The 12,563-nt window shown below is 37.7% G+C and overlaps 1 protein-coding gene across 1 annotated transcript in view; it reads left to right on the forward strand.

Annotated features, from left to right (window-relative positions):
• Nucleotides 1-12,563, forward strand: part of KCNH8 (potassium voltage-gated channel subfamily H member 8) — a 406,714-nt gene that overhangs the window by 252,864 nt on the left and 141,287 nt on the right. Inside the window, exon 6 of the mRNA XM_027872528.1 lies at nucleotides 7,100-7,257. Within this exon, the coding sequence (XP_027728329.1) occupies nucleotides 7,100-7,257 (158 nt within the window). The remainder of the gene's footprint in view (nucleotides 1-7,099; nucleotides 7,258-12,563) is intronic.

Below are 12,563 nucleotides of genomic sequence, written 5' to 3' on the forward strand. Positions count from 1 at the left end.
ACTTTACAACTTTTTTCAATTACTTTAACAACAATTCACTAAGACTCTAAGTCAGAGAGCAAGTGCCGGTCTGCATTAATAGAGGGGATTTTCTCACTGGGAGTTCCCTACACCGACTCAATCACAGGCCTAGTTCAACTCTCATGATCAAGGGTTATGGACTACATGGTTCTTCTAGGCCTCTTCATTAATCAGTTGCTTTCTCTTCAATTGTCTCACCTGAGGTAGTTTCACATTCAGTAAATTTTCATGCTAAATGTTAACTAGTATATGCATACATGTGCATGTGTGTGCATATACAGGATGCTAGTGTATGACTAGAATTATCTGGGACTCTAGTTTAGTTTGTGTATCACCCTAGCACTTCCTATTATTTGTTTCATGTATTGCTAAAGAAATAGCAAAAAATAGAATATTAATTATTGTTATCTAGTAAACATCTTACTCTTTGCCCACCTCATTACATTATGATATCTGATGTGTAAGCCAATATAATTTTAAAAATTATTCTCTATCTCACATGAAAGCTAGTAAAAAAGAAAAAAAAATTTCTATGAATTCATGGGATGTCAAATTTAATATTTCTTCACTTTCTAATTATAGGACTTTCAAGAATATCAAGGTGGAACAATTTATTTTACTTTCCTCCTTTTAATGCTATTTTAATGGCTATTTAGCACATCGGGAAAAAATGAAGTTTACTATCATTTTCAGGGCTATTAAGAATGTGGCTTTAAAGTACATATATGATAAGCTTTCAATGATCTGGCATTCTAACAAGCAGCACTTACATATCTGTGGTACAATGAGGTCCTCCTGGGGCACAGCAAGATGTCTGAAGTGCCTTGAGAATCATCAAATAAAGATGAATTTATATTAGATGTACTGTAGTTGTAGTATTGTAGACACCATTGTGGTCTAACTCTTTAAGAACCTCCATGGAGAATATACGGTAACCCTTTATTCCAGAACACCTGATCCAAGAACCATGTATCAGAAAGTAAGGGAAGAGGTGAGAAAAGAAGAGGTAAGAGAAAGTCAGAGGGAAGGAGAAAGGAGGCAATGAAAGTATCCAATTTCAGAGACTTTACAGATACCTTGCGTTGGATTTGTGACTTGCCCAATCAGAAATTCTTAAAATTGAAAGGAACCCCAAAGACATCTAGTTAACACATATATGAGTAGGAAGCTTCTCTAGAAAAGTTATCCAGTGGAGGGGCATCCATATTTTTTTCTTTAAAAGTGCTAATAAGATGGAGCCCACTACTTCCTAAGCAGCCCATTCTATTTTGAGATGGCTTTGATTGTTAGAAAGTGTTTTTTCCCCTGGTCTCAAGCCACTCCACTCCAATTTCCATTCATTTCTCCTCATTGTGCCCTCTGGGGTCAAGCAGAAAGAGTCCAATCTTTCTTCCACATGACAACTTTTCAAATATTTACTGGCAGCATCATATCCCCTCTAAGCCTGTGGCCAAGCAGTGTGATCAGGTAGATAGCCAGTCATAGATTCAAAAAGACCCAGGTTCAAGTTTTGCTTTCAACACACTATGTCATTATAAGCAAGCAATGTTTCCACATCAGTGCTCATTGACAAGTTTGGAAGACTATAAGAGAGTGGAAGAGGAAGGGAGTAATCCTTTATTAAGTGCTTTCCATGTGCCAGTTTCTGTACTAAGTGATTTACAGCCATTTCATCTGATATTGTGAGATATCACTTGTAAGACCACTACCTATCTGATTTATATTGATAGAGGGAATATACTTACCTGGAGAGTCCTAAACCAAAAAAATCCCAGATTCCATTAAAAAAAACACTAGATGTCAAAGGAAATAATTCCTTTCCTTTTGCTAATTGAAAACAACTTTGTCTTCTCATTCAGGGTGATTCTTATCTGTGTTTTCTCATAAATCTTCAATAAAGGATCAACCCAACATGCTAGAGACTTTCTTTCTTATGCTGTGTTAAAAGAGATATTAATTTAGCATGAGAACTATGCCCTGTTTTTTTTTAATTCTTGCATAGTACCTACCTAACTAATGGACTATTCATATGTATCATAGTTGCTGTATTTTGCTTCTTTTTTTTCACACAAGTTACATTTGGCCACAAGCAGCACCCTCCTTATATTCACCGCAGATCCTTCCATCACTTTGTGAATTGTTTATCATTTCTGTTCTTCCAACAGTGGGGCTATTCTTTGGTTTTTAACTGCTTGTCTTCACCAAGAAAACATGTGTCAAAGAGATGGCTCTTTTCAGAGGCAGGTGGTTTAGGATCACTGGCAGTGCTGGGCAAGTTTCCAAATGCAAAACAGCCTATTCTTTTTCTTTTCCTCAATTCTGGGTCCAAATCATTACCCTTCCACAGCAGTTGTCTAGAATCTACATATTGATACATTATTTCTAAGAGTTGCCTGTCCAGATACATTTTATCACCTGCCTAATAGATATTTTTCATCCACTTGGCTTCTTGAGGGTGAATAGTTAATCCAATCTCTTTCACATTGCTATTGGTTTCCCTTAGAAGGCTTTGTGCGATGCTGGAACTCAATGCAAATTAGCAAGATGTCATCTACAAAGTGGAACATCTGACAATCTCAGCATCAATAGGGCAGCCTTCTTTTATTTGGACCTTACACAGAACATCTTCCATGACACTGGATATGGATGAATACTCTTGGAGAACACATAATCTCCCTATTGAGCACCTTACTTGGTCTCCTTGCTCAGCAGACCATTTAACATAATGATCTTTAGTCATAACAATTGTGAAATCTCATGTGATTTTGAAAGTGTCTTTGTTGTTGTTGTTAGGTAGTTTTCAGTTGTATCTGACTCTTTATGACCCCATTTGGGGTTTTCTCGGCAAAGATACTGGAGTAGTTTGCCATTTTCTTCTCCAGTTCATTTCAAAGATGAGGAAACTAAGGCAAACAGAGTTAAGTGACTTGCCCAGAGTCCCGTAGCCAGTAAGTGTCTGAGGCCAGATTTGAATTCAGAAAAATGAGTCTTCCTGACTCCAGGTCCAGCACTCCATCCATTGTGCCAGAGAATTCCAGGCTGTGCTTCATTGTACAGATTCTGAGATTCTAAAACTGAGGGGGGGGGAAGTATGTGGGTCTTTTTGTTTCAAAATGTAAGTTCTTTGAGGACAGGGAATTCTTTGCAATTGACTTTGTATCCTCAGAGCTTAGAACAATGCCTTGCACATAAACTCTTAGTAGATATTTGTTAGATACTACGCACAAGTCACTGTAATAGGTGCAAAAATAATAGTCCTTGCCCTCAGGGAGCTTGCACTCTGTTGAGCTTACATTTACCATTGCTAGTGGCTTCTTTTTCTACCCTTTGTGACCTTTTCCATTCCTTTGGAATCTGCCCTACTTTGAGCTATCTTGAGCGTTAGCCATAGAGTGCCTTCAATAGTGAGTGGCCTCTGACAGAGATTGCTTCAGTCCCAGCTGTTTGCTCTTCTTCCCTTCATTATCTTGAGCACAATTTCAACAACTCCACAAAGCCCAGTGGGTATGAAAAGGTTCACGTCCAAATGTATTCACTGCCATGATGTTTCTAATGAAATTAGGTCACTTAAAAAACAAAAGTTGGCTGATTCCCTCCATTTCACATCTGACAAAAAGAAGGCCACAAAAAATGTAAGTAAATAGCCTTTGAGGCTTCTTCCAATCCCAAAACTCTAATTCCCTCAAAACAGCACATTTTAATTATGAAATCGTGGACTCCCTCCATCCTGTTTTGTGAAAAATAGTGTGATTTGAGGTTACTTATAATAGAGATTTTATCTCCCCAAAAATCAAGATTTAGATGCCTGGGTAAGGCTTCTGTTTCATACAACAATAAGTGAACCATTAAATTGAGGTTTTTTACAATAGGAAATTATAGCACTCTTGTCTTTCAGCTTTGTTGTTCAACTATTTTCAGTTGTATCTGACACTTTCTAATCATTTTGGGGGTTTTCTTGACAAAAATACTGGAGTGGTTTGCCATTTCCTTCTCCAGCTCATTTCACAGATGAGGAAACTGAGGCAAATGGGGTTAAGTAACTTGCCCAGAGTCACTCAGTTAGTAAGTGTCTAAGGCCAGGTTTGAACTCAGGTCTTCCTGACTCCGCCTGACACCTGACACCACCAATCTTTGCACCACCTAGCTATATTTTCAGCATAATTTTGACACAAGTCCTAAAAATGAAAGAAATGCAGAGTTTCTATGTGACCCAAGAAGCTGGATGATCTTTCTCCTCATTATCTATTCCTGTTTGGTAGCTATTCTATGAAGATTCTATCCTTTGCCATCTCCACATCTCTACATAGTCGGGGGGGGGGGAATCACCTTGAAATTGTTTTTCTTCAAGTTTTTGGTTTCTCAGTGTAGGATGCTAACAATGGAGGATTCAGGAAATTGGCTTCTTGGGAGAATGGGTTTTTAATTAAAACTTTCATTTTAATTAGAAAAAATATAATACTCATAACTGATGAACCAGAAGACTTTATCTTTACTTCTGGCATGGAGTTTTACTTACAAGATCTGGACCTGGACTTGAGTCACAGAAAGTTGACATGAATAATGGAACCAATGCAGGATGAGAAGACAGAAAACCTGGCTCAGCCCTAGATCTTCCAAGAAACAAATAGCTATGTGATCTTGGACAAACTTCCCAATTTGCAAGGGAGAGAGCATTGGTCTCAAAGCCAGGAAGACATGAGTTCAAGTCTTGCCCATACTGACTATGAGGCCCTGGGCAAGTCATTTAACCTCTCATTGTTCTAAGAATATCTAAGAACTTAAGTTCTATAAGAATGTAAGTTGAAGAGAGGGTACCAACCTGTGTTACTAAAGGGCATTCCTTCACCCAAGAATTCCTTATACTAATGAAATCACAGGCTCAGTTCTTATTCCTACAGTTTCTTTACCCAACATAGTAATAATGACTCATCCAGTATGGTGGTAATGATGCCTGCCCTATGGCTGTGGGTGAAGTCTTGGACTAGGAGTTGGGAAAATTGGGTTTAGGACCCCTAATGAGATAGTGACTTTAGGCAACTCATTTCCCCTTGCTGGGTCTCAGTTTCCTCATCAGTAAAACAAAAGTGCTGGAATAGCTGATCTCTAAAGTTACTTCCTTCTTTAAAATTCTGTGATCTGTGATTGACCTCAAAAAGTCACTGTGAAGATCAAAGAGGAAAATAAATGTGCTGATACCATACAAATAAAAAGATGTTACTTTTTTGGATTTAATAATTTTTCTATTGCTCTTATTATTCTAAGGCTGCACTACGTACAGTGTGTGTCTGATTGAATGTTGACAAAAGATGACCATATCAGCAAATTCTTAACTTTTTGTCCTTTGAAGAGATCTATTTTTCTTCAGTAATTGTCAAAATTGTCTTGAATTGGGACCAAAATTTGATAGAATTGGAGCTGGATTGTATATTCTAAATCATCCAAGCCAACCTCTTATAGAGAAGGAAACCGAGGCCAAAAAGGTGACATGACTTGCCCAAGGTCACCAGGGTTGTCCACGTCACAGCTATTGCTGTAACCCAGATCCTCTCACTCCCAATTCAGAATTCTATCCTCTATAAGTGCTTTGTATAAGATTAGTCCAATGTTCAGATCTTATTCTCCTCTTCAGATACTGTATATTTATTTCCCATTGTCTCAGGGATCACATAAGGTGATAATTAGTACTACATAAGTTGCTCCTCTCCCTTGTTCTTCAGGACCTCTGATTGGACCACATACTTCCTAAAGGAAGCTCAAGTAAGAAATCTGTCATATGAAACTGACATCTCATTCAGGAGATCACATTCCATTTCAGAAAGGACAGAATCAAATGGGACCCAAGGTGGGAAGTCAGGGGCATCGTTCCAAGAATTCCCTGGTTCCTGATATTTCTCTAATTAGGAAGGATTATAAGATCATTAACTTAGAGCTGGAAGCTACTTCTGAGGTCATCTAGTCCAACCCTTTCATTCAACAAATGAAGAATTTGAAGCCCATGGAGGAAAAGGACCTTATTCATACCAAAACAGGATCATATGCAAAATCCTCTAATTGGCTTTCAAAACTCTATAATCTGTCATCCTCCACTTTTACAATCTTCTCATACTTTATACCTTCCCATGTATTCTGTGATCCAGTGACAATGGATTCTTTACTGTTCCTTGAACAAGACACTCCATCACTCAATGTCAGCCATTTTCCCTAGCTATATACCTCATTCTAGGAATGTTCTCCCTCTTCTCCTCCTTCTTCTCTTGGCATTCCTAGATTTCTTCAAGCCCCAATTAACATTCTACCTTCTATAGGAAGCTTTTCTCAATCCCCCTTAATTCTAACACCTTCACTCCATTGATTATTCCCTATTATTTATCCTTTATGTAGCTTCTTTATATCCATAGTTGTAAGCATGTTGTCTTCCCCATATGCTGTCAGATCCTTGAGGGCACAAGCTGTCATTTATTTTTCTTTGTATCTGCAATGCTTAACATTGTGCCTGGCACATAGTAGGCATTTAATATATGTTTATTGAATGTCAAAAGGGTAAGGAGAGACTCTTGCTTTGTGACTTGTTTCTAATCCCTTTAAAAATCAAAGTAACAAATCTCAGAAATGTCTGTTCCTATGCTACTAAAAGTGTGTATTTCATCCAAGAAAAGAAGGTTCAAATTCACCTTGAAATTAGCATGAGATGGATTTGATAACCAAAGTGTTGCTTGCATAACATAGTCCCATCAGTGAAGGAGACTCCAGGACCATGGACGATGCACTATGCAGAACAGACACTTCATGTTTATTTGCATCAATGGATGAGTTAGAAAAAGGACACGCAAAGCAAAGTGATATAACAGAAGGAACACTGATTAGGAGGTTAAAAGACCTAAGTTACTGTCCCTGCTTTGCTACTGATTTACTGTGTGGCTTTGGATGAGTCATTTTACTTCTCTGGTCCTAGGTTTCCTCATCCATAAAACGGGGTTTTATCAGATGATCTCTAAGGTCACTCCTAAAGCTAAGAATGAGTTGTCCCATGTCTCTTCAGTTCTGTTCTGTGTTTTTCTTTCCTTTCTTCACACCCCAGATATTATTTTAAATTTCCGAACAACCTACGTCAGCAAATCTGGACAAGTGATATTTGAAGCAAGATCCATTTGCATCCACTATGTCACGACATGGTTCATCATTGACCTGATTGCTGCATTGCCCTTTGATCTCCTCTATGCTTTTAATGTCACTGTGGTAAGTGAACTGCACTCCTACCATATGCTTGTCTGTGGCTTTTCATTTTCATGTTTCATATCCAAAGTGCAGTGGGTATGGAGAAACTTGTACCCTCATGAATGTATCCAAGTGTCAAATACAAACAGAATAGATACTGTACTCCCAGCCCTCCTGAAAGCTTCATTTCATCTCTGAGTGGGGGAAGGAAGTAACATTTATTATATTAGAAAGTGCTGAATTCGAAGTTAATGGACTAGGTTTGAATCCTAGCTCTTCCTTTTACCCATGTGACCTGTAGCAAGTCAAATCATGTCGCCTTGTCTATTTCACCATCTTCATAACTATCTGTGATGATCTTCAAGGCCCCTTCTAGATCTCATTCATGATCTAAGGCACAGAATTTAATGTGTTGCACTAGTCATTGTGGTGTGAATAACTTGTAAGTGGCTAACCTGAGTCATTGCGAGGGGTCCATGAATCAATTCACATACCAAATATTGTCCTTTTGATCTATAAGTAAATGAACAAGCACTTATAAAACTTTTTTTTTTAAATGTACCAGGCATTGGGTTAAGGGCTGGAGGAACAAATCCAAAAGATGAAACAATCCTTGGCCTCATGGAGAAATCTTAATTTGGTTTTAACAAAATGTGCAGTGTGACAAGTGCACTTTCAAACAGATAACAGCAGGAATAAGAACAACTCACATTGATATAAAGTCTGATGGTTTGCAATGATCTCCCCTCACAGCAACCCTGCGAGGTTAGCAAGTACACCTACTGTTAGTCTCATTTTATACATAAGAAAGCTAGACTCCGAAAAGCAAAGTCCCCTGGGCACATGGTTAGCCAATGTCAGAGCTATTCTTTCTATCTCTGGCCATCTTAATTTCAATTCCAGAATCCTATCCATTATATCATACTTTTAAATGCTTAATAAAATTAAGTGATTAATATGTATGTACATATATATTAATGATAACATACATATATAATGTATATTGCATAATATTACATATATAATGATATATAAGTATCACTTTCCATTCTTATGTATTTTCTCAATTGGCCAACACTAATAGTATAAGTACTCTCACATGGGAAAACACTAACTATTTGGATGTTGAAAGGGAATCCTCCAATAGGAAAAGGTGGGGGATCCCATTTGTATCATTGCAAATGATTAAGGTGCTTTCTTATAAAAATGGAAACCTTTGAGGAGGCAAGACTAAGTCACATTCAATCTAACAAAAAGGATTAAAACCTACTCTGTCCAAGACACTTTGCCAGGCTCTGAGAATACAAAGATAAACATGAAAGAGTCCATGCCCTCAAAAAGCTTACATTCTACTGGAAAGAAGGCACGAGGACACTATAATTTTTCAAAATCTTTTTACCTAAATATGTCAAACTTGGATGAAAGTTTTAATATGGAATCAAGAATAAAGATTTTTCTTTAATTATAGATGGAAGATAAGCTCCTTGAGCACAAAGGCTATTCGACTTTGATTTTTTTTTAGCACCAGTGCCTAGCGCAGTGCTTGACACATAGTAGGCACATGATAAATATTTGTTTATTGACTGTTGGTGTACAAAATGAAGAAAATAGATAATTTGAGGAGCAAGAGAACACTAATGATTAGAAGCAATCAAAAAAGCTTCTCAGTGAAATGGTACCTCAGGGAAACCTTGAAGAAAGCTAAGGATTCTAAATGGTTTCTAAGGTTAAGGGTGTGGAGGTAAATTTCAAATATGCAGAACAGCCTATACAAAGACTCAGAGGTGGGAGATGGGATGGCTACTTTGGGGAACAAACTGATGCCAGTTTGGTTGGAACACTGATCATGTGAAACGACGTGATGCAGCAAGTCCGGAAAAGGGAGCTAGAAGCAGCCCGTGAAAAGCTTTAAATGCCAAGTCAAATGCTATCAAGAGAACTTTTTAAAGCCATTGGGGCGCTTTACCTCTACAGTGCTCACTCTGCCAGAAGCCTGAAGGAATGGATGTCATGCTTCCAAAAGAACTGAACCTCTTCTCAGGGAGCAAATTACACACTGAGAAAATCGGACTTCATCAAAGGTCCTTGTTGGTAGAAATGCATCTCTTCCCTTTCTTGTACTGTGGCTGACTATCACCTGAACCTGCTTGGGTGACTTTTCATCTCATCTCTGATATCTTGTTATTCACTCAATGTCTATGTGGCCCTTCCAGCTGAGGGCAAATAGAAGGGGAAAGAGAAAGGAGATCTTTCTCCTTTCTGACCACTTCGTAGGAATTTTTTGTGGAAAGGGCGGGGAAGAAAGCTTAAGCTGTATAATGAGGATATACGACTTGAGAATGTCCTGGCAATTGCATTTTTCTGTAAGACATTTCTTCTTCATCCTTTTCCCATCATCTCTCCCCTCTGTGAATTTCATTCTTATCCCCTCTCCAGAAAGAAATGAAGTACGTTATCCATCAAAGTTATGTTAATAATTGAAAGGGGGTTGTTTTTTATTTATCTTGTCAAATTTTAATGTGTTCCCTTTTTTCTTTTAAAAATTATTGATACATTTTGTTATTTAATCACTATCATTGCTAAGTATATCCCTTCTCCTCTATCATTCTCATAATAAAGATAAAAACAATGAAGAAAGGGAGGATAGGGGAAAAAATCAATAATACTAACAAACATCATCAGAGTCTAACAACATACACAGTTTTCAATGTCTATAGCCCTTCACCTCTACAAGGAAAAGGCATTTTCTCATTTCCCTAAGGTCAACCCTAATCATTATAATTACACAGCACAAAATAAATTTTATTGATGCCTTTTGTTTTAACATGATAATCATTTTCAAATATCTCATCTCTTCTACTCCAGAATGGAAACCCCCCATCATAACAAAGTAAAACATTAAACAAAAGCAATGGAGAAAGTGACTTCTTCTGCCACCATACATCCTCACCTCTTTACTAAGCAGATAAAGATATATTTCATTATTTTTTCCAGGACCCACATTGGTCACTGCAATTACTTAGCATCCATGCAATGGATGGAGCTCCAGGGCTGAAGTCAGGGAGATCTGAGTTCAAATCTTGCCTCAGACACGTACTAGCTACATGATCCTAGACAAGTCACTTAACCTCTGTTTGCCTCAGTTTCCATGATGATAAAATGGGGATAATAATAGTACCTACTTCCCAGGGTTCTTGTGAAGATCAAATGAGATATTTGTAAAGCATTTAACACAGTGTCTGCTTCTTAGTAGGTGCTGCATAAATGATTATTTCTTTCCTTCTTTTCTTTCTTTATTTCTTTTAGTGAGCTTTTTGTTTTCATTATTGTAGTCATTGTGTTTACTATTCATAATGATAGCCAGCTAGCAATGACATAGTGTTTAAGGATTGTAAAGCACTTTATATGTGTTATCTCATTTAATCCTCAGGATGGGTGATATAACTAGCCCCTTTTTGTAGAGAGTGAAACTGAGACTGAGGTTAAGTGATTTGCCCAGAATACACAGCTAATGAGTATTTGAGGTAGGATTTAAACTCTGGCTTTCTGGACTCCAAGTCCAGTGTTCTCTCCAGCATGCATCAATTCATACCAGTCTCCCAAAATGTTGCCTTATCACCATCTGCAGATAGGTAGCACCACGGATAGAGTTCTAGATTTGAAGTCAGAAAGACCTGAGTTCAAATGTGACCTCAGACATGATTAGCTATGTGACCCTGGACAATTCACTTAACTCCTGTATACCTTAGTTTCCTCATCTGTAAAACGGAGATTATAGCACCTACCTCTCAGGGTTGCTGTGAGGACAGAATGAGATAATATTTGTAAAGTGCTTTGCAAACTTTAAAGTGGTATATAAATGCTAGCTATTATCACCACTAAGATGTCTGGAGAAGCATGAATATGTTTTCTGACCATTGATACATTCTGGTGCTGTCTTTGTTGATGTGTACTTTATTGGTATGTAAAAATTATTTGGTATAATTTCAAATGGGATTTATTTTTACAGTCAGTTAACAACCCCCACGTGGAAATGACTTCTCTCTCAAGTCCTCACTGGCATTTTTCCGTTATTAAATAAAATGATCAGAGTAGTCATTGTTCAATTTGGAATGAACTCAGAGACTCAGTCCAGAATACTGAGCAGCCATCTTCAGTTTGAATATTTGTTAATTGCTCATTCGATAGGATATTTTTGTAGCTGGGGAGTGGAGATTGTCAACATATTCTAAAGAGGCTTCTAACTCAACTGGAAAAGACACTGGGGGAAATCCAATGGATCATATCAATCAACAGGACGTGAAATTGTTAGTCTTTTTTAAGGGCTTTTGAATATGGAATTTGACTAGATAAGTGTGCCAGAATGAAGAAAGTAATGGCTTAAGACCAGGCTCTGAAAAGAAATTCTAAAGACATTCAAAGGGAATGTGTGATTCATGAGAGGGAAAAAAGAATGTTTCTTGGGAAATATTAAGAGACATAAAATAAACGTTGTCTAATTCAGTTCCTTAATAGACTTTTGGGCTGGAGTCAAGAAGACCCAAGCTCAATACCTCCTACCCACATTTAATTAGTGATGTGACACTGGACAAATCAATCCATCAATCGACAAATATTTATTAAATACCACTATGTGCCAGGCACTATGAGTAGGCACCAGAGAAACAAATACAAAGAATGAAAAATCCCTTTAATCTCTTTAAACCTCAGTTTCCTTATTTGTAAAAGGGAGATGCTACAACCTGAACTCCTGATGTCATTGGATGGCTGAGGCTAAAATGAGATATTGTGTGTCAATCAATTTGTAAATTTCAAAGTGTTATGTAAATACCAGTTGTTCTTGTCATCGTCATTGTAGTCACCATTGTTGTTATCATGAGAGAGAAAGCATGGCACTGTAGCTAGAGAGCCAATTAAAGAAAGCTGGGTTCAAGTCCCCTCTCTGATGTAGACAAGTCTTGTGATCGTGGGTAAATCACTTAACCACTAATTACACAGGAACCTAAAACTATAACTTATAAATGAATTGCTGATTTGCATCACTTGAAGGATTTTTCACCCGAGGATTTTCATACTTGATCTCTGGACTGCTGGTAGGCATGATGCTCCTTTATCGCACTACTCTCCTCAGAAAGCCTAAGGACATAATGGCAAAGGTCTTGATCTATACTACACTCCAGATACTGAATGGCAACACTGAAGATTACTGGACTTATTCTAGAACAATAGCAGTTGACAATCAGTCCTAGATCAGGACAAATTCCATATGGATGCTCAATGGTACTATGTGCCAATAGCTGCCATTAGGCTAGGCTCCAGACTTTCTG

Source organism: Vombatus ursinus, unplaced genomic scaffold, assembly GCF_900497805.2.
Source record: "Vombatus ursinus unplaced genomic scaffold, bare-nosed wombat genome assembly UNPS02014799.1, whole genome shotgun sequence".
Classification (NCBI taxonomy): domain Eukaryota; kingdom Metazoa; phylum Chordata; class Mammalia; order Diprotodontia; family Vombatidae; genus Vombatus; species Vombatus ursinus.